The sequence below is a fragment of the Portunus trituberculatus genome, chromosome 2, assembly GCF_017591435.1.
Source record: "Portunus trituberculatus isolate SZX2019 chromosome 2, ASM1759143v1, whole genome shotgun sequence".
NCBI classification, from domain to species: Eukaryota; Metazoa; Arthropoda; class Malacostraca; order Decapoda; family Portunidae; genus Portunus; species Portunus trituberculatus.
In genome coordinates, this window is record NC_059256.1 from 13,632,768 (window position 1) to 13,655,267 (window position 22,500).

Consider the following 22,500-nt stretch of genomic DNA (forward strand, 5'->3'; position numbering starts at 1 on the left):
ATTTATACAATTGAGCAGCTGCAGCCTGCCCTCTAAAGACAACTTCTACTACTTCCTACACTACACTACAACACCTTACACTTTTACACTCTCTTCAAATCAAAATTTAATAATGGCTTCACCACGCCCTGCCTCAGTCCCCTCTGGGGAGGGACCATAAATGTCCCCAGGTCGGACTGCCCTCTGCTGTCGACCTTGGGTGTCTTGACACTTCATCTAATACTTTCACTATCAATTTCTGCAACATTCGTGGCCTTCGTTCTAATTTTCAATCTGTGGAACACCACCTCTCCTCTACTAAACCTCATCTTCTCTTCCTAACTGAAACACAGTTGTCTGTGACTACTGACAGCAGCCCTTTTCTGTTCCCTCCTACTTGCTCTATCCTCATTTTCAATCCAAAGCTGGATGTTGCGCATACGTGCGTAACGACACCACTTGCTCTCGTGCCCACAATCTTGAATCTTCAGAATTTTCTACCATCTGGCTAAGACTTCAATGTCACTCTCTAACTAAATTCATCTGTGCTGTATACCTCTCACCTAATTCCTCTGACTATGTAAAATTCTTTGACTATTTGACTTCCAAGGTGGAGCACATCTTATCTCACTTTCCTTTTGCTGAGATCTCCATTTTAGGGATTTCAATGTTCACCACCAGCTTTGGCTTTCATCTTCTTTCACTGACCAACCTGGTGAACAAACCTTCAACTTTGCTATCCTTCATGACCTAGAGCAGCTAGTGCAGTTCCCTACCCGTATTCCTGACCGCCTTGGAGACACGCCCAACATTCTTGATCTTTTCCTAACCTCCAACCCTTCTGCTTACTCTGTTAAACTTTCCTCTCCGTTGGGCTCCTCCGACCACAATCTAATTTCCGTTACCTGTTCTATCACTCCAGTGCAGCCTCAGGACCCGCCTAAGCGGAGGTGCTTCTGGCATTTTAACTCTGCTAAGTGGGAGGAACTAAGGCAGTACTATTCTGATTTCCTTGGGATGATTATTGTTTTCATGTCAGAGATCCTTCTCTTTGTGCCGAGCGCATAACAGAGGTGATTATCTCTGGCATGGAGCTATACATTCCTCATACTTTCTCTAACCCTAAAGCTAAAAAGCCTTGGTTTAACTCTGCTTGTTCTCGTGCTGTCAATGATAGAGGCGGCTCACAAACGGTTCCGTAGCCATCCAACTGCTGAAACTCATGCCCTATATATTTCTGCCCGTAATCATGCCAAATCTATTCTCCAACTTACTAAAACTCTTTCATCAATAGAAAATGTCAAAGTCTTTCCAATTCTAACTCCTCTCGAGATTTCTGGCATCTAGCCAATAATATCTCTAACAACTTTACTTCTTCGTCTTTCCTCCTTTACTTCATCCAGATGGCTCTACAGCTGTCTCTTCTTTTCTAAAGCTGAACTCTTCGCTCAAACCTTTGCTACCAACTCAACTTTGGATGATTCTGGGCATATTCCTCCTACTCCTCCACCCTCTGACTACTTCATCCCTAAAATTAAAATTCTTTATAAAGACGTTTTCCTGGCCCTCTCTGGCCTTGATTCTCGGAAGGCTTACGGTCCGGATGGAGTCCCTCCTGTTGTTCTCAAAACTGTGCTTCCGAACTCGCTCACTGCCTGGTCAAACTCTTTCATCTGTGTCTCTCTACTTCTATTTATCCTTCTTGCTGGAAGTTTGCTCACATTCAACCTGTCCCTAAAAAGGTGACCACTCCAATCCTTCTAACTACCGCCCTATAGCTTTGATTTCCTGCCTTTCTAAAGCCTTTGAGTCTATCCTTAATAGGAAGATAATGAGGCATCTATCAGCTCACAACCTTCTCTCTGATTGCCAGTATGGTTTCCGTAAAGGCAGATCTACTGGTGATCTTCTTACTTTCCTAACTGAATCTTGGTCATCCTCTTTTAGGGACTTCGGTGAAACCTTTGCTGTCGGCCTTGACATATCGAAAGCCTTCGATAGAGTCTGGCACAAATCTTTAATTTCTAAACTACCCTCCTACGGATTCTATCCTTCTCTCTGTACCTTCATCTCCAGTTTCCTTTCCGATCGTTCTATTGCTGCTGTAGTAGACGGTCACTGTTCTTCCTAAAACTATCAACAGTGGTGTTCCACAGGGTTCTGTCCTATCACCCACTCTCTTTCTATTATTCATCAATGATCTCCTAAATCTGACTCAATGCCCTATCCACTCCTATGCTGATGATACCACCTTGCATTATTCAACAGCGTTCAACAGACGCCCAACCCAACAACAATTAAATGACTCAAGGCGAGATGCTATAGGACGCCTAACTTCTGATCTTTCACTTGTTTCTGATTGGGGCAGAGAAAACCTGGTTTTGTTCAATGCCTCAAAAACTCAATTTCTACAACTATCTACTCGACATAACCTTCCAGACAACTATCCTCTCTTCTTCAATAACACTCAACTTCCCTCTCCTCTACATTAAACACACTCGGTCTATCCTTCACTAAAAATCTAAACTGGAAATTTCACATCTCTACTCTTGCTAAATCAGCTTCCAAGAAGTTAGGTGTCCTGTGGCGTCTTCGTCCATTTTCTCTCCCTCCCAGCTGCTTGCTCTGTACAGGGCCTTATCCGCCCGTGTATGGAGTATGGCTCTCATGTCTGGGGGATCCACACACAGCTTTACTAAACAAGGTGGAATCTAAAGCTTTTCGTCTTATCAACTCTTCTCCTCTAACTGACTGTCTTGATTCTTTAAGTCACCGCCGCAATGTTGCATCTTTATCTGTCTTCTACCGCTGTTTTCATGCTGTCTGCTCTTCTGAACTTGCTAACTGCATGCCTTCCCCCTCCTGCGGCCTCGCTGCACAAGACTCTCTACTTCTTCTCATCCCTATTCTGTCCATCTTCCTAATGCAAGAGTTAACCAGTATCTTCACTCCTTCATTCCCTACACTGGTAAACTCTGGAACTCTCTACCTGTGTCTGTATTTCCACCTGCCTATGACTTAAACTCTTTCAAAGAGGAGTGTCAAGACACCTCTTACGTTAACTGGACCCTCCTTTTAGATTTTTTTGTTTTCTCTTTCTCCTACTTTCCTCTTAACAGGGCCTGGCAACCAGCGGGATTTTTTTTTCCAACACTTTGTGTTTGGGTGTGTTTTGAGTGTATTTCCGGTGGTGTGTTTTGAGTGTGTTTTGAGTGTGATTTTATGTATTTTGAGTGTCTTTACATGTTTTGAGTGTGTTTTGGGTGTGTTCGGAGTGCGTTTGAGTGTGTTGATTGTGTTTGGATGTGTTTGGGTGTTTTGAGTGTGTTTGGGTGCGTTTTTACGTGTTTGAGTGTTTAGAGATGTGTTTGCAGTGTGTTTTGAGTGTGTTTAGATGTGTTTTGGTGTGTTTTTTCGTGTTTGTGTTTTGAATGTGATTTGAGGTGTTTGGGTGTATTTCTGTGTTTTGGCGTTTTGAGTGTGTTTTAGTGGTGTTCGGTTGTGTGTTTATATTTTGAGTTTATTTGAGAGAGAATAGTTCTCTCTCTCTCTCTCTCTCTCTCTCTCTCTCTCTCTCTCTCTCTCTCTCCTAAACTTTTCCCTCTCCAATCCGTCACTTACCCACTCCCCTCTCACTCTCACCCACTCCCCTCTCACTTTCACTCACTCCCCTCTCACTCTCACCCACTCCCCTCTCACTCTCACTCACTCCCCTCTCACTCTCTCACCCGTTGGGATTTCCGTATTCGACCAGTGTGATTCCCTTGACTTCAGTGGATCCGTCCGGCCAGTTTGGTGTTATTTCGTGCCTCAACACCACCAGGTCGCTCTCACCCGCCTCTGAAATAGCAGCAGTACTGGTTGAACCTTCACATCTGGCAACTGCCGGACCTTGTGGTGAATTGAGCGGCCACCAGATGTCACTGGGGAACTCCGGATCACCCAAGCCAACCTGTGCTTAACTATGAAGCCGTATGGTGTTGTATAATCAGATATAAGTGATTTAATTTAAGGGCGTCTTAGTAAGACACTGGAAATTCTTCATCGTGATATATCTCTTGAAACCAGAGCTACAGTCTTTAACATCTGGTAGTTATATTCACACTGTAAACAAGGTTAATCTAATATTGTGTTGCCCAGTCATTCAGCATTATCAGTGTGCACTATTCACCTGGAAAAGTACTCACTTAGAGTGTATTAGTCTCTATTCTGACAAATCTCAAAGTGAGACAAATCTTGCCATTTAAGATTTAGCAGGTGGCCGTCCCTAATCCAAGACCAGGTTGCAAAACCATGTCAGGAGCACATAACTCAGTCATATCCAGATTAAGGGAAATAAAGCCACATGTCACACATATTAAGTGCATATGCCACTCTCTGCAACTATGCGTTTCATATGCCATGAAGGAGTTGCCCACCCACTTTGAATACATGATATCACAAACATACAGCTACTTTTCACATAGTACTGTCCGCCAAGAAAAGTATGCAGACCTATACGCTACTATCAATCTCAAGATCCTGCAGCTGTGTGATACGCGGTGGCTTGCCATTGCTCCATGCCTGTCAAGGATCCTGCAACAATATGACGAACTGAAGCTCCATTTTGAGGTAAGCCGTAATTGTATCATTATCACCAAAAAATCATGTGAATGCATTTGAATATTGCTCTCTCTTTAATTGGCGACAGAGAAGGGTAGAGACAAAGGGTAGATATTGTGAAGGACAGAAGGAGGAGGAACACAGAGGGGGGAGGCAGAAATTAAGGAATGAATTGTAGGGGAGGGGAAGGGGAGTAAAGGTAGAGAAAAAGGAAGGAACACGGAGAGGAAGCGGAGGCAGAAAGACAGGAAGGAGGAGGAGGGGGGATCTGAGAGTGAAAAGGTAGTGAGGGAGGAAGGAGGAAAGAGGGGAATCGGCATTAGCAGCCACACCTAAGGTGAAGCGAGGGTACTACCTACAACGTGATAAACAAAGGTGTCCCTCGATGACTCACGGCCAGGGAAAGGGGGAGAAGGAGGCGGTGGGGACGGAAAGGGGAGGGAGAGCGCAGGAAGGGAAATGGAGAGGCGGGGCAGTGAAAGAAGGAAAGGAGAAAGTGACGGGCAGTGATTAGCAGCCACACCTGAGGTTTGAATGAGGCACCACATGTCAAGCGTGGAGAGAGAGAGAGAGAGAGAGAGAGAGAGAGAGAGTATGCATACAAGAAGGTCTTAATTACCTTTAATCCACTTGTCAGGTCAGGTCAGGTCCATGGAGGTAAACGCCACTCCCTGCACACACACACACACACACACACACACACACACACACACACACACACAGACGCCCTAGGCCACCCCAGTTTGTCCTGCCAGCGGAATCCCGGACGCCTGCCACGCCATGCTGCTCTCAACGACGTGGTGTACCGCGCCCTGGCTGCCGCTGGGATAGTGGCCACCCTTGAACCCCGAGGCCTGGATCGTGGGGACGGACGCCGCCCAGACGGCATTACAGTCTTTCCCTTCAGACGAGGCAAGATGTTGATGTGGGATGCCAACTGCGTAAACACCTTCTGCAGCACCCACATTAATGACTGTGCCTTGGCTGCTGGGGCAACGGCACCTGGCCTGGAGGTATGATTTCTCACCGCTTGCTGTGGAGACTAGCGGTGTGCTCGGGCCAGACTTCAATGACTTACTGGATGATATTGGTAGAAGAATCACCCAACGCAGCGGGGAGCCTCGAGAGACAGGTTGGCTGCGGCAACGCATCAGCCTTACCGTAGCGCGGGGCAACACAGCTGCCATCTGCGGGCCCCATTAGTTGCCGAAAGGCCCACTATAAATCATGTTTTGTACCCATATGTATAAATAGTAAAGTTGTTTTGCCTGAGTGAATGCCTATGTATGTGCTTGTACGCATGCCAGTATGAAAGTAGGGAAAAAAAAAACACACACACACACACACACACATGTGCATCTACGGGCAGCCGCGCTCCGCCCACTCTCCTTGATAACTATGGCGGCCGACTTTGACAGCTAAGATCTGACATATGGCTGGCTTCACTTGCGAGTGCAGCGTGTTAGGCTTTTGTCACTTTCTGTCTATAAAACCTCCTTGTATGCATATATAGTGAAATACTGCATGTATCTAATAAATAAGATACTTATATTATATTGTGTAAATCTCTTTTCAGATTTCCAAGCACGAAGATTATGCTGCCGACATGTTGTACTATATGTACTGTACAAAGATCCAGCGAACAAGCGTTCTTGGCTTTCCTGCACCCTGTTGTGTCTCAAGTGGACAGAGTGAACAAGATGTTCGAGGGAGAAGACTGCAACGTTAGCAAACTGCTAGCAGAGCTGATGTCTCTTTACCAGTCCATCCTCACGCGACTCATGATGCCAAGGACCTTCTCTTCATGGGAAGCTGTGATAAATTTTGATGTGAGTTACATAATTTGCTGGTAACTGTTAATAATGATATAACACTATGGCAATATTATAATAATCATTATCAAGATTATTTTTCTTATAAAAGCATATATCACTATCATGTTCATTAGCGAAATAATTTACTTTTATTTTTCACTTCGACTTTGTTTTCATTTCTTCAGGTGGACAATGATCGCAACGCGAGAGCACAGTCTGCGACCTGGCAACCCTGCAAGACCTGCCGCCGCCAGCAGGATGGGTAGAGTGAAGTGTGAAGGGTGAAGGGTGAAGGGTAGAGAGTAAAAAACAGCAAGGTGTGGGTGCAGGATGACACGCCGACAGCAGGATGGGCAGAGTGACTGGTGAAGAGTGAAGCGTGGAGCATGAAGGGTGAAGGGTGAAAGACAGCAAGGTGTGGGTGCAGGATGACAAGGGGTGTGTGGAGGCAGGGACACTGAAGCATGAAGTGACCGATGGAGTCTGTGTGCGTGGCAGCGGACAGCGACGTCACCCGTGTGATGAGTGATAAGGTCCTTCTCGCATGAAATCCAAACAAGCGAGTTATATCTGCTCTCTGACAACGGATGGCCTCTGAGCTCCAATATCCGCTGTTCAACTCTTCACAGACCTCATACTTCAAACGTATATTTAATTACCTCTTTATTTACATTTATCTATTTATTTATTTATTTTTATCATTTTTTGTGGCCTAGAGAGAGAGAGAGAGAGAGAGAGAGAGAGTGTATGTGCGACAAATTTTGAGGGCAAAATGTGGAGGCGAGTGGAGGGAAAAACGTCATATATTTAGGGTAACAGCAGAATAAAAGCAGAAAATTAAGAAAAAAACAGCAGAGAATTGAGAATAACAGCATTAGAGCGAGTGGGAGTAGGTAGGCGATGGATTAGAGCGAGAAAATGTTTAGGCTGAGAGAATTAAAGCAAAAAACACACCAGGACAGTTAGAGCAAGCAAAAGTGAATTAGAGAGAATTAGAGCGAGTGGGAGTAGGTAGGCGACGGATTAGAGCGAGAAAATGTTTAGGCTGGAGAGAATTAAAGCAAAAAACACACCAGGACAGTTAGAGCAAGCAAAAGTGAATTAGAGAGAATTAGAGCGAGTGGGAGTAGGTAGGCGACGGATTACAGCGAGAAAATGTTTAGGCTGGAGAGAATTAAAGCAAAAAACACACCAGGACAGTTAGAGAAAGCAAAAGTGAGTTAGAGAGAATTAGAGCGAGTGGGAGTAGGTAGGCGACGGATTTGGGCGAGAGAAAAGCATTGTGGGTGGAATTTAGTAGGCAACCTCGTGAGAGCAGCGGGAGAGGTCAGGTCAGGTCACTCACGGTGATATCCATGTGTCGAAAAATGCATTTGTCTCGAGTACATTTCCCACTCTTCCAGTACACACAGACTGTCTCGTTACGAAGGGCTGAAGGTTCATGGCGAAAGTTGCAGCTCTCTCCCTGAAATGTTTAAAAGTTGTCAGTTTTTCCTCCATATCTCCCTCCACGAGTTTCCTCCATCTTACCTCCACCTACACTGACTTTCCTCCATGTTTCCTCCACCTTCTCTCCAAGTTTGACTATCCTATCTTGCCTCTGTCATAGTTAAAATAGTAGTTTTCTAAGATAGTCTAACATGAAAACCTGATTTTTTACAATTTTCTCTCTCCACTTCCTTAAACTTTTTCCTTCATATCTCCCTCCACAAGTTACCTCCACTTACCTCCACCTACACTGACTTTCTCCCATGTTTTTTCCACCTTCTCTCGACGTTTGACTATCCTACCTTGCCTCTGTCATAGTTAAAATAGTAGTTTTCTTAGATAGTCTAACATGAAAACCTGATTTTTTACAATTTTCTCTCTCCACTTCCTTAAACTTTTTCCTTCATATCTCCCTCCACAAGTTACCTCCACTTTCCTCCACCTACACAGACTTTCCTCCATGTTTCCTCCACCGTCTCTCCAAGTTTGACTATCCTAACTCACTTCTGTCATATTTAAATTGTAGTTTTCTAAGATAGTCTAACATGAAAACCTGATTTTTTATAATTTTCTCTCTCAATTTCCTTAAACTTTTTCCTTCTTATCTCCCTCCACAAGTTACCTCCACTTACCTCCACCTACACTGACTTTCCCCCATGTTTTCTCCACCTTCTCTCCAAGTTTGACTATCCTACCTTGCCTCTGTCATATTCAAAATAGTAGTTTTCTAAGATAGTCTAACATGAAAACCTGATTTTTTACAATTTTCTCTCTCCACTTTCTTAAACTTTTTCCTTCATATCTCCCTCCACAAGTTACCTCCACTTTCCTCCACCTACACAGACTTTCCTTCATGTTTCCTCCATCTTCTCTCCAAGTTTGACTATCCTACCTCACTTCTGTCATAGTTAAAATAGTAGTTTTCTAAAATAGTCATCAAAACCTGATTTTTACTATTTTTTCTCTCCACTTCCTTTAACTCTTTCTTCCATATCTCCCTCCACAAGTTACCTCCACATTTCTCCCTCCACACAAAGTTTCCTCCATGTTTCCTTCACCTTCTCGTCAAGTATGACTATCCTATCACCCTCCTATCATAGTTAAAATAGTAGTTTTGTAAGATAGTCCCGCCAAAACCTGACATTTTTTCTCATTTTTTCTCTCCACTTCCTCAAACTTTTTCCTCCATATCTTCCTCCATAAGTTACCTCCACCTTACCTCCACCTACACAGACTTTCCTCCATGTATCTTCCACCTTCCCTCCAAATTTGATTATCCTACCTCCCTCCTATCATAGTCAAAATAGTCAATATGTACAAATAGTCACACGGAAAATGGCCAAAAAAATAAATAAAATGAAAAAAATAATCACAATTTAACTTAAATAATGACAAAAAATAGAAATAAAATTGAGAAATAGTAAATAGTCTCTCTCTCTCTCTCTCTCTCTCTCTCTCTCTCTCTCTCTCTCTCTCTCTCTCTCTCTCTCTCTCTCTCTCTCTCACCTTAGAGCAAGAGGAGTAGTAGTAGAAGTAACAGTCACTCTCCTTCACTATTCTCTCCCCCATCTGGAATAGTAATAGTATTAATAGTCTCTCTCTCTCTCTCTCTCTCTCTCTCTCTCTCTCTCTCTCTCTCTGTTTACTTCCTCACATTCAAGATGGCCGGATAATATTTTTACGGCTGTATTTATTTATTTATTTGTTTATTTTGGTTTATCTTGTGTTTTTTGGTCTATTTTTGTTTATGTAATTAATTTATTGTATTTATTAATTAGTTTATGTGGTGTTATTGGTTTTAGAAGTTGTTGTTTCAAATATGCAGTCATAATATCTTTTTTCTTCTTTATTTATTTGGTTATTTTAACCCGCCAGTGTATGATGAATGCATTAATCAATATAAATACTCCTCTCAAAGTGAATGAATTACAGGAAAGATAACTTGGTATTGATATTTATTGAGAATGTTAGTTAGTGGCCACCCTCCCCCACGATTTTCAGGACCGACTCTTAAATGAATACGTTTCTCGACACTTTGATATTATTTACTCACTGTTTTTCTTGGTTAGTTTTGCATTTTACTCGGAAACTGTCACTCTTTAACAGTTTATGAGAATGCACACTTGTATGATTTATTTACTGATATATTAGCAAGGACGTGACAACCTTAACGTTTTTCAGGACTAACACTATATTAATTTATTTAGGGATATTTTGGCAGTATTTACTCATTATTTACATTTATTATTTTATTTTTATTTTATTCTAAAACTCTCCTACATTGATTAATTAGAGGAACACAGTTATAATTTATTACCGATATAATGTCCTTCCTTTGGGGAAAGATATTTACTTTTTTGTTGATAGTCTGGGTGCCTTATATTCATTGTTGTCTCCTTCCCCTGCTGATTGTGATCTCATCAACAAGTGTCTTGGTGTCATTGTCACCTGGGTGCCTTCTCATGTTGGCATTTCCCATAATGAAAAAGCTGATGTTCTTGCCCGTCACTCCCTTATTGAGGACATTGCTGATTGTCCTGTTGAACACACTTATAATAACATAAAGGGTCAGCTTAAACGTCATGTTTGCAGCACCATTGCTCATAACCTTGACACTTGTTATGGGAAAGGCAGTCCCAGTTCAGTCCATTATGTACATGTCTCCCACACCAGCAGTGTCACCTATGGCAGGAAGAGTGCCGCCCATCACCTGGTTGCTATGCGTCTCAGGCTGGGTTACAGGTACTATTGGGAGGTGAGTGGGGCTGCTGCTGTGCCCTGTAAGCTGTGTCACAGTCCTGCAGGGCACACACTTGCCCACTATGTCATGGAGTGTCCCTTGCTGGTGCATTTCCGCCCACAGGGGAACTGGGACCTGCCACCAATGATAAGCTGGTTCTTCAACAGTGACATCATCCCTGCCATCCTCAAGGATTTCACACTTTTTGCTCCACCCTTGTAAATAATGTAAATATACTTAAGGTTATTTATTTTTGTACTGCAATATATTAGTTTTCCATGAACATTTGTTTGGGGGATGGGTGGCAGGCTCCTCCCATCTCCTTGGTTGTCATTTTTTTTTCAACAATAAACTTATCAAATCAAAATCAAGCGATATCTTGGCAAGGACACAGGTCCCTCATGTTTTCCAAGACTAACACTATATTCATTCATTTAGGGATATTGTGTCATTATTTACTCACTATCTACCTTCATTATTTTGTTCATTTTATTCTGAAACTATCCTTCATTAATTAATTAGAAGAAAACACTCTATTTTTAGTTTTATTAGTGGTGTGTTGGCAAGGACAGCGCCACCTCACGTTTTTCAGGACTGGAACTAAATCCAGATAGATAGACAGATTGATACATTTATTGTTGAATTAATAAACAATTACAACAAAGGAGGAGGATGGGCCTTGCCATCCTGCCCCTCTTGGCAAAGACTTAAGGTTAAAGTATCAAAATCTAACACTGGACAGTATACATAACAAGAATACAAAACTTCAATAAATAAATACACACATTGCACACCTTATTGCAGAAACACCCTACACTCTGGCAGCAAACTGAGGATATTGCCAAGTGTATCCCTGAGGATATTGCCTGAGTGTATCCCTGAGAGTGGCTCCTGAGAGTGGCTGGGTGTAGGATATTGCCTGAGTGTATCCCTGAGAGTGGCTGGGTGTAGGATATTGCCTGAGTGTATCCCTGAGAGTGGCTGGGTGTAGGATATTGCCTGAGTGTATCCCTGAGAGTGGCTGGGTGTAGGATATTGCCTGAGTGTATCCCTGAGAGTGGCTGGGTGTAGGATATTGCCTGAGTGTATCCCTGAGAGTGGCTGGGTGTAGGATATTGCCTGAGTGTATCCCTGAGAGTGGCTGGGTGTAGGATATTGCCTGAGTGTATCCCTGAGAGTGGCTGGGTGTAGGAGATGGTCAATGAGGCTGTAGAAGTCATGTTGACCTTGTGGCCTGACCTTAGCAATGAGAGGACATTCCGTGATATAGTGAGGCAGAGTGTGTCCCCTTGGTGCACCACACACCACACACCACACACCACACACCAGGAGAAGCACTCACTTCCCAAAAGTATTTTTAGCCTAATCTGAGCCTCATTGCCAGCCTGTCATGTGATGCAGGTGTAGGCACAACTCTGGGAGACACGTGCATAGTGAAGACTAGTGCCACAGTGCCACAGTGCCCCTATGGCAACAAAGCTCACACTGATCACTAATGCTACTATGTATATATATATATATATATATATATATATATATATATATATATATATATATATATATATATATATATATATATATATATATATATATATATATATATATATATATATATATATATATATATATATATATATATATATATATATATATATATATATATATATATATATATATATATATATATATATATATATATATATATATATATATATATATATATATATATATATATATATATATATATATATATATATATATATATATATATATATATATATATATATATATATATATATATATATATATATATATATATATATATATATATATATATATATATATATATATATATATATATATATATATATATATATATATATATATATATATATATATATATATATATATATATATATATATATATATATATATATATATATATATATATATATATATATATATATATATATATATATATATATATATATATATATATATATATATATATATATATATATATATATATATATATATATATATATATATATATATATATATATATATATATATATATATATATATATATATATATATATATATATATATATATATATATATATATATATATATATATATATATATATATATATATATATATATATATATATATATATATATATATATATATATATATATATATATATATATATATATATATATATATATATATATATATATATATATATATATATATATATATATATATATATATATATATATATATATATATATATATATATATATATATATATATATATATATATATATATATAACCACAACCACCACCACCACCACCACCACCACCACCACCACTACCACTATTCTTGCCACAACATTCCACTGTTCACTTGCTTTCTTTGATGATTCATAACTCCCACAACGATATCACCCTCCACTTCCTTCCCCTCCACCCTTCCCTCCCTCCCTGTCAGTGTTGCCATTCCTAGAAATGAAGCACACACACACACACACACACACACACACACACACACACACACACACACACACACACACACACACACACACACACACACAGCACTGGAATGATGACAAACCTTTTTAAAACATTCATAATAATGAAAAGTTTATCATTTATTTAGACCAGTTCACAGCCACAAAGAAGCAAAGACAAACATGGATTACAGTTCGTTTACAAGAGAACACAGACACACGCCGCGTGAAAGTCACGTGGATCTATCTGGAAAAACCAACTCGCCACTCCCTCCATCCCTCCCTCTCTCCCTCTCTCCCTCCCTCTTCCTGTCCTTCACTCAATGAGACGCGTCTTGGTCGAGAATCTCACCATGTAAATATTTATTTTGACTACACTTTTATTACTACAACTACTACTAATACACTCTAAACGTTGCATCATGTTCCTAACCGGTGTGTGTTTGTTTATTCCATAACTGTTGTTTCCATGTTAATATTGACGTGTGCGTGTGTGTGTTTGTGTGCGAGTATTTCAGTAAGCTGCAACTCAACCACCTCTGGCAACTGGCAACACTGCAAGCAATGCATACATTCCACATCCCTCCATGGTAACAGATACAGTGCATGAAGACACACACACACCTACTGTGCGTTGAGACAGGCGCCTGTGTTGTCACCGGACTGCATCTAATTAGCAAAGTACCGCCACTGTATTCTCTGTGAGTGTTCTGTTTATTGCTGGTGGAACATTCAACACCGAAAGACACGCCCCAGCCCCGCCCAGCCCTCGTCCTGCTCACCTCCTGCCTGGTGACTATACGGTATACCTCTCGTGTGTGTGTGTGTGTGTGTGTGTGTGTGTGTGTGTGTGTGTGTGTGTGTTTCCCCGTAAAAATATCTAAATATTTAATGAAAAGAACAATTTATGTCTCTAAGGCTGAAAATCTTATCGGGTTCTACAGTGACATCGACCTTATAGCCAGTGCAGTGTTCCCGGTGCCTTAAGGAAGATATTGCGGTGTTAACTAGTAGTAATTTAAACCTTAATGATGTCATTCTCCTTGTAAGCGTGTGGTTTATATAGATTTGCATGTGTTTCTTTCCTCCATGTCTCCCTCCACAAGTTACCTCCACCTACACAGACCTTCCTCCATGTTTTCTCCACCTTCCCTCCAATTTTGACCATCCGACCCCTTCCTTCACAGTTAAAATAATCGTTTTGTAAGATAGTCTCATTTCAAGCACCAGAATTTTCCGTCTATCACCCTCTATTCTTTCCTCCATATCTCCCTCCACAAGTTCCCTCCACTTACCTCCACCCACACAAACCTTCCTACACGTTTTCTCCACCTTCCCTCCGATTTTGACTATCCTAACACCCCTCCTTGATAGTTAGAATACTCTTGTAAGATAGTCTCACGTAGAAGGAATTAAGTGAAATAGTTGAGTTTCCCCTTCAACCCTCAATACAAAGTACATGTGAATTTGAAGGGATAGAATAAATCGATGTCTTTTTTAAAATATATCGGGAAAAATAACTCTGCAGTGTTAGCAGTAGTAGATAGATAGATAGAAATGAATGAATAAGCTTGATTTTAATGGATTACAGCAAAGGAAAGCGGAAACAAAGCTTAGAACAAGGGAATATAAGCTTTAATCCATTTGTCGGTAAAAATTGGCTTAAACAGGATTATCTGGCCTGGGTCAACTGCTGGAGGAGAATCAAATGCATCCTTACAGCTTTAATCCCTTCAGTAGCAGGATGCGTTTCCATATTCATTGTGGTGACTATCTGGGGGATTGAAATAGTGAAGACTGTGGCCATTAATCTTCTGACCTCCTGAGACACTTGCTAATGTCAATAAAATGGTTTAATGGTACACAAATATCAATGTAAAAATGTGTCCCAGTGGTGAAGGGGTTAGAAAAGTGAAGACTGTGGTCATTAATCTTCTGACCTCTATACATCCTTTCGTAATGTCAATAAAATGGTGTAATGGTACACAAATCTCAAGGCAAAAATGTGTCCCAGTACTGAAGGGTTAGAATAGTGAAGACTGTGACCATTACCTTGACATTAGTGTACCATTAGACCATTCTATTGACATTAGCAAAGGTGTATGGAGGTCAGGAGATTAATGGCCACAGTCTTCACTATTTTAGTCCCCCAGACAAGTTTGTGAAGCTGTATGAAATCACCTCATAGTCACCACAATGAATAGGGAAATGCGTCGTGGTGGTGAAGGGAATAATTGTTGAAGGAGACAGTTGGAATAGCGCTGCTCTCGTGTCTAACACTACGATATTCTTACTCAGTGCATCGCGACGCTGTTTCATTTTATTGTTTATACCCATACCCTCACTTTATGAGAGAGAGAGAGAGAGAGAGAGAGAGAGAGAGAGAGAGAGAGAGAGAGAGAGACACGACTGTCACATTCTCAAACACTTGATCTGTGTTTCACCGCCACTATTTTAAAAGGCTTTATTTCAGTTTACACGAGTTTTTGAAGGTGTGTTTATGGTTGTAGAGGCAGAGTGACAACATTTCTACACTATTAACTACAGAAACACCTTTGAAAACCCAGCTAGTCATCTCTGTGGCAATGAGTTTCTAAATATATGACGTGACGCTATGTGGAAAACAGCAAACAGCAAACAGCAAACAGCACCCACTCACTGCCTCTCGCTCTCCCTCTCTCCTTGCCGCTCTTCCTCCCTCCCTCCCTCCCTCTCACAATTTGTGTCAGAAACGTATTGCGCCGTGCATGGTACACGTAGCTATCAAACCCAGCTCAGTGCTATACGTCTTGCATCCTGCGTGGCTAGCGTGGCTGGCTGCCTGCTGGTTCACAATCCACTATTACTAATATATATTGTGAGTGTGGTTTATAGGGATTGACATGTGTTTCTTTCCTCCATATCTCCCTCCACAATTTATCTCCACTTCCCTCCACCTCTACCGACTTTCCTCCACCTTCCCTCCAATTTTGAGTATCCTACCTCTCTTCCTTCATAGTTAAAATAGTCGTTTGGTAACATAGTCTGACATTGAAGGAGTGAAATGAAATAGTTCAGTTTAGTGTCCCCTTCAAGTCCCGATACAGGGGACATACAATTTTGAAGGGGAAACTATTAAAAGAAGGAATAGATCGATGTCTTTAGATATATGCAACAATAATTATGAAGTATTATTATTGTTATTATTATTATTATTATTATTATTATTATTATTATTATTATTATTATTATTATTATTATTGTGATTATTAGTATTGTTAATATTATTGTTATCATTATTATCATTTTAGTAGAAGTATTAGCAGAAGTTGTAGTAGTTGTAGTGGTAGTAGTTGTAGTAGCAGTAGTAGTAATAGTATTAGCAGTAGTAGTAGTAATAGTCGTATTAGTAGTAGTAATAGTGGTGGTATTTATGATGGCATTAGTAATAGTAGTAGTAGTAATAGTAGTGGTAATAGTTGTAGTGGTGGTAGTAGTAGTAGTAGTAGTAGTAGTAGTAGTAGTAGCACTAGTCGTAGAAGTAGTATTGATGTTAGTAGTAGTAGTAGTAGTAGTAAAAAAGGTAGTAGTAGTTTTTATGGTATTCATGATGGTGGTGGTAGTACTAGTTGTAGTAGTAGTAGTAGTAGTAGTAGTAGTAGTAGTAGTAGTATAGTCTGTGTACTCTGAAATGGCTTCTGGATTTCAAACAGTGCAGCTTGTTGATAACGTAACAGTATTATTATTATTATTATTATTATAATAGTAGTAGTAGTAGTAGTAGTAGTAGTAGTATAGTGTGTGTACTCTAAAATAGTTCCTGGGTTTGAAGCACATTGCAGCTTATTGATAACGTAAATGATTTGATGTGAATAATTCTTGTTCTCTGTTGATCAATGCACTTACTACAAGGACAGCTCACGGATTCCCTCAAGATCTGACAGCCACGCATTCCCTGGGACACCATTCTAACCAACACCCAGGAACCACTTTACACTATAGTAGTAGTAATCGTAGTAGTATTAGTAGTAATAGTAGTAGTAGTTGTAGTTGTAGTAGTAGTAGTAGTTATAATAATTTCATCAACTCGTGTGTGTGTGTGTGTGTGTGTGTGTGTGTGTGTGTGTGTGTGTGTGTGTGTGTGTGTGTGTGTGTGTGTGTGTGTGTGTGTGTGTGTGTGTGAACAGTATAGTAGTACATGTAATGAGTTGAAATATACAGAGTTGTGCTTTGACTGACCAGTGACCAGTGACAAACTTAACACGGGGATGGGCTGTCTAGTATGTGGTGTGTGTGTGGTGTGTGGTCTGTGGTGTGGTGGTGTGTGGTGAGTGTTTGTGGTGGTGTGTGGTGAGTGTTTGGTGTGTAGTTTGTGGTGGTGTGGTGTGTGGTAGTGAGGTGTGCCACGTACAGTCTCACCCGAAGATCAGTAATAATGAACGAACTCTGAGCTCGCACTGAGAGGGTGACGGCTGGTGGTGGTGGTGGTGGTGGTGGCTGTTCCCGCTCCTGATAACCAGTACAGGCCTTTAACACACACACACACACACACACACGTGACAGGCGTGTGGCGAGCAGTCTGCTGGTGTCTAGTGTCTAGTGTCCAGTGACCATCTTGTCCAACCAGCGCGTGTCGTGCAGGACAAGAACAGGACTGATCGTTCCAGCCTGACAGACAGACTCCTGCTGACCCCCGGGCCCAGGGTGAGGGAGGGAAGATGTACACAAAGCATGAAACACTATTACACAACATATCATTTCACACTGCAATGCACAACAAAAAAGAAAAACTTAAAGAAAATTCACAATGAAAAAAAAAAAGAATAAATAATCACAATAAAGAGAAAAATAACACTTAATCCCCCAACCACAAAACAAGAGAGAAACAGATAAATGGATGTACACATAAGCTGAGGGAAAATAACGGTGACATCACTGCCTCCAGCCCTCCCTCACTCCTCTCTCTCCCTGTCCCTCACTCAATGCGTCGCGTCTCTCAGGCACGTATGCCTCCTGCTCTGCTCACACACACACACACACACACACACACACACACACACACACACACACACACACACACACACACACACACACACACAGGTCTGAGTTCTGTGTTGTACAGCATAGTTGTGTCTGTGTGGCCTTCCTGCTGGCCATTCCTGTCCCTCACTCTTCATAATACAGGGATGTGATGCTTCACTCCATACAAAATAATATGCTGTGTTTTGCTTCAGTTTGCGAAGGAGTGAAGGTGGAAGAGTGCGTGTAGTAACTGCGGGCTATAAGATTCATTTTCCATTACATCTATCATGTGCTTATTTCTTCCCGTAACTTTGTCTCAGGTTGACTTTTGAGGGACGTGAATCGCATCTCCACCCAGGCAGGAACAAGGAGGCGGAGTTTGAATCGCGCTGTGGCCACTCTCACTCTGTCACTGTCACACCAAGGCAGCCAGCACCACCTCCACCGCCACTCTGAAGGAAGAGCTTCATCACCAGCAGCAGCAGCAGCAGCAGCAGCCAGAGCTATGGTGAGTGTTGGGGTGCACATGGCAGTCAGTGTTGGGTTGGGGAGTGGCACGGGTAGTCAGTGTTCCCTTCCTCCTGCAGCAGCCATCGTGCACACCCATGCAGTGTTACACTCCCACACCTGCGTGTCCCTCACTGTCCTGCTGTGTCCTGTGGCCAGCCTGCCGCGCTGTGTACAGTGTGTCCCTCACGCCGCCGTCTCTTTCTTCCAGGACGACAACGTAGAGGACTGCCCTGTGTGCCTCAACACCTTTGACGACACCCACAGGCGGCCACGCAACCTGCCGTGTGGGCATACAATTTGCACGCCGTGCATTAATGAACTGAAGGAACAGGGTGCCGTCACGTGCCCCACGTGCAGGGTGAGTCACGCCCTGCCTGAGGCCGGCCAGTTCCCTATCTCCTATATCACAGAGGCCTTTATCAGGAAGATGAGAGGTGCAGGACTGGCCTGTGTGGCACCCAAGCTAGGAAAGCAGCTGACAGCTCCGGCAGCAGTGACACAGCCTGCACCAAGGGCCACAGCGGGACTCAGCAAGAGGACACGGTCCCTGCTGCAGGAGCAAGAGGCAAAGGTCCTGGCCGCCATCCGCTCCTGCCAGGAGGAGCAGAGCCAGCTGGCAGACTACCGGACAACCCTGGGTGGGTGGTGTGGCCGCCAGCAGCAGCTGGAGGACGACCTCCAGACGCTGGTGGACCAGAGCAAGGGTGCCCGGGAGGCGATAAGCCGCGAGGACTCCCGCGTGGAGGGCAGGCAGGAGAAGGTGCGGCAGAGAGGAGGCGCTGCACGCCATGCTGCAGGAGCTGCGCACCCCATCAACACGACAGGAAGCTTACGAGGTGATTGAGGATGCAGACCATCTGCTGGAGGAGGAGGAGGAGGAGGAGGAGAGGGCGGCAGTGTTTCCTGACGTCCACGTGGTCACCACCGTCGCCAGGGTGAGTGTGTCCTCACATTAGGTGTGCTTGCACCTCAGTCACTCTTCTCTTCTTACTGACTGACTTTGTGTGTTGAGCACGCCTTAAGGCTTAACCGATAGGTCCTGCACTACATAGTACGTGGTGCACGGTTCAATTACAATACATTGTTTGTAGTCCAGCACACGTACTGTATTGACTCTGAACAATGTTGACAGATAACAGTCACTCACCAAACACTTGTTGACTTTCAGAATGATGAACTACATTGTTACATTACATTGTTGTATTCTATTAATCATTGCAAACTGTAATTAACTTCCAACCATTAACTCACACACACACACACACACACACACACACGGTAGCTCAGTGGTTAGAGCGCTGGCTTCACAAGCCAGAGGACCGGGGTTCGATTCCCCGGCCGGGTGGAGATATTTGGGTGTGTCTCCTTTCACGTGTAGCCCCTGTTCACTGTTCAGTGTTCACCTAGCAGTGAGTAGGTACGGGATGTAAATCAAGGATTTGTGACCTTGTTGTCCCGGTGTGTGGTGTGTGCCTGGTCTCAGGCCTAGCCCAAGATCGGAAATAATGAGTTCTGAGCTCGTTCCGTAGGGTAACGTCTGGCTGTCTCGTCAGAGACTGCAGCAGATTAAACAGTGAAACACACACACACACACACACACACACACACCAACAACATGCCCGGTAGCACAGTGGTTAGAACGCTGGCTTCACAAGCGAGAGGACCGGGGTTCGATTCCCCGGCCGAGTGGAGATATTTGGGTGTGTCTCCTTTCACGTGTAGCCCCTGTTCACTGTTCAGTGTTCACCTAGCAGTGAGTAGGTACGGGATGTAAATCGAGGAGTTGTGACCTTGTTGTCCCGGTGTGTAGTGTGTGCCTGGTCTCAGGCCTATCCGAAGATCGGAAATAATGAGCTCTGAGCTCGTTCCGTCAGAGACTGCAGCAGATCAAATAGTGAAACACACACACACACACACACACACTCGGCTCACAACAGAAAAGACCTGGGTTCGAGTCCCGAGTGCGGTGAGACAAATATGCGATCTTCTTAATGTGTAGCCCTGTTCAGTATTCACCTAGCTGTAAGCTGGTACGAGATATAATTCAAAAGGTTGTGACTTCGCTGTCTCGGTGTGTGGAGTGTAGTGTGGCCTCAGTTCTACCCGAAGATTGGTCTTTGAGATCTGAGCTCGCTCCGTAATGGGGAAAACTGTCTGGGTGACCAGTAGGCGACCTTGAAAACATAGATTGCCATGGGTTTTTCAGGTTGCAGAGTCATCCCGTTCAGCCCTGCAGGCCGCCACCCTGCAGGCCACACAGACGGCCATTGAGCCAGCAGGCTCTACTGCTGCTGCTGCTGCTGCTGCTGCAGGTGACTCCAGCCTCTCGAGTCACCTGCCGCAGCCTCCTCCATCGCGGACAGGCTGGCGGCCCTGCTGGAACCGAGTCTGACGGTGAGTGGCTATGATCTATCCTGCCCAGCGAGAATCAGAGCTCTCTCTCTCTCTCTCTCTCTCTCTCTCTCTCTCTCTCTCTCTCTCTCTCTCTCTCTCTCTCTCCCCCTTGTTTACATTATTGCTATTATGTCTATTGTTTTTGTTATAATAAAAAAAATGATAATAATTATTATTATTATTATTATTATTATTATTATTATTATTATTATTATTATTATTATTATTATTATTATTATTAATATAATTATCATTATTATTATTATTATTATTATTATTATTATTATTATTATTATTTTATCATCATCATCATCATACTCATCATCTTTATCATTATAATTATTATTATTACCATTAATGTTAACAGAGAGAGAGAGAGAGAGAGAGAGAGAGAGAGAGAGAGAGAGAGAGAGAGAGAGAGAGAGAGAGAGAGAGAGAGGAGTGGGGGGGGGGGGTTGGGAGTTCCGGCCTTAAGATAGATGCACACGTACCAATTTGCTGCTGAAATTTTACGTACGTAGAATTCCGACTCAAAATCTGTGCCTAGCGACTGGAGAAAGCAGTCGCAAAACAATATCAACATATTAGTCTTGTTAGTCGATTTGCGACTTTCTTTACGTGGTGACGTCACGGGGTAAGCTTTGAAAATGTGGAAATAACTGCCACTCTCCAAGAAGTGTTTCCCTCAATGCAGGGTGTTGTTGAGGTGAGGAGTGAACACTTGGCAGGATTTAATTTGATCTCAATTGTGCACAGTCTTCTTGAGATTAACAATTTGCTTATGAGAAATGTAGGCTAATACAGAGTGTGGGAGACACTCCTTTCTTTCCTTCTACTTAGCCAGGGACGTATCCACAGGAATTTTCTCTTCTGTTGACTCTTCCGGTACGCCAAAGAAGAGCAACCCCGCCTCAGCATCGTCACTGAAGGAAGACATCTTGGCGGGTACCTGTTCGTTGAGATTAACTTCTTGCCAAGGCGCCAACTATAATAGTCGATACTTTCCAGGCGCTACGTGTGACACTTTCCAGCTAGAAGGGATGGGAGGGAAATTGTACGTACCAAAAATTTCAGTCGCAAATCGGCACGTGTCAATCCGCCTTTACCTTAGGCTTAATCAACACTGTCAGAGAAACAAAGTGAGAATGTACTATCCACTGTTTGCCGCTTGCCTCACTCAGGATTACTATTGTACCACCCACCTACTGAACCTACTACTACTACTACTACTACTACTACTACTACTACTACTACTACTACTACTCCTGCTGCTGCTGCTGCAACTTTTTGTCTCCCTGCAGGCGGAGGAGCTGCTGAGGCTGACGCAGCGTGCCAGGGGCCTGGTGGAGGCCGGCCGTGTCTTGGCCGTCCAGGACGTGGAGGGACAAACTCGGCACGCCAGAATCAGCCTGGAACACGGCCGCCTGCACCTCCACTCCCTGCAGGCCACGCCCCCG

At 42.7% G+C, this 22,500-nt stretch overlaps 4 protein-coding genes and 1 long non-coding RNA gene across 14 annotated transcripts in view; 3 read left to right on the forward strand and 2 right to left on the reverse strand.

The window, feature by feature from the left end:
- Positions 1-20,978, forward strand: part of LOC123506351 (tripartite motif-containing protein 5-like) — a 31,268-nt gene extending 10,290 nt beyond the window's left edge. The window contains exons 1-4 of one of the 6 annotated variants that reach the window (XM_045258385.1): positions 13,205-13,941; positions 18,460-18,647; positions 18,858-19,584; positions 20,856-20,978. In XM_045258385.1, coding sequence (XP_045114320.1) covers positions 18,645-18,647; positions 18,858-19,493 — 639 coding nt within the window. In that variant the 5' untranslated portion in view covers positions 13,205-13,941; positions 18,460-18,644 and the 3' untranslated portion in view covers positions 19,494-19,584; positions 20,856-20,978. The other 5 variants (XM_045258402.1, XM_045258423.1, XM_045258393.1 and 2 more) reach the window with 5 other exon arrangements.
- LOC123506237 (alpha-aminoadipic semialdehyde synthase, mitochondrial-like) overlaps positions 1-22,500 on the forward strand; it is a 263,720-nt gene that overhangs the window by 77,018 nt on the left and 164,202 nt on the right. The window lies entirely within an intron of this gene.
- The window catches only part of LOC123506334, a 109,210-nt gene that overhangs the window by 8,122 nt on the left and 78,588 nt on the right, over positions 1-22,500 (reverse strand). For 3 of the 5 annotated variants that reach the window (XM_045258320.1, XM_045258310.1, XM_045258339.1), the window contains one exon: positions 11,635-11,794. In XM_045258320.1, the coding sequence (XP_045114255.1) occupies positions 11,635-11,794 (160 nt within the window). The remainder of the gene's footprint in view (positions 1-11,634; positions 11,795-22,500) is intronic. The other 2 variants (XM_045258329.1, XM_045258350.1) reach the window with 1 other exon arrangement.
- On the reverse strand, positions 3,662-9,540 carry LOC123506468. Its single transcript, XR_006675438.1, has 3 exons — positions 9,390-9,540; positions 7,741-7,860; positions 3,662-3,819 (listed from the first exon to the last, which is right to left on the reverse strand). It is a non-coding gene; the product is annotated as an uncharacterized LOC123506468 (long non-coding RNA).
- LOC123506412 lies at positions 6,164-7,105 on the forward strand. Its single transcript, XM_045258496.1, has 2 exons — positions 6,164-6,410; positions 6,581-7,105. The coding sequence occupies exons 1-2, from the start codon at positions 6,177-6,179 to the stop codon at positions 6,659-6,661; spliced, it is 315 nt and encodes a 104-aa protein (XP_045114431.1). The 5' UTR covers positions 6,164-6,176; the 3' UTR covers positions 6,662-7,105.

Excerpts from the sequence above, each read along its gene's own strand:
- LOC123506412 (XM_045258496.1), top strand. The coding sequence starts at position 6,177 with ATGCTGCCGACATGTTGTACTATATGTACTGTACAAAGATCCAGCGAA. Across the intron at positions 6,411-6,580 it reads AAGCTGTGATAAATTTTGAT|GTGGACAATGATCGCAACGC; the intron begins GTGAGTTACATA and ends TCATTTCTTCAG.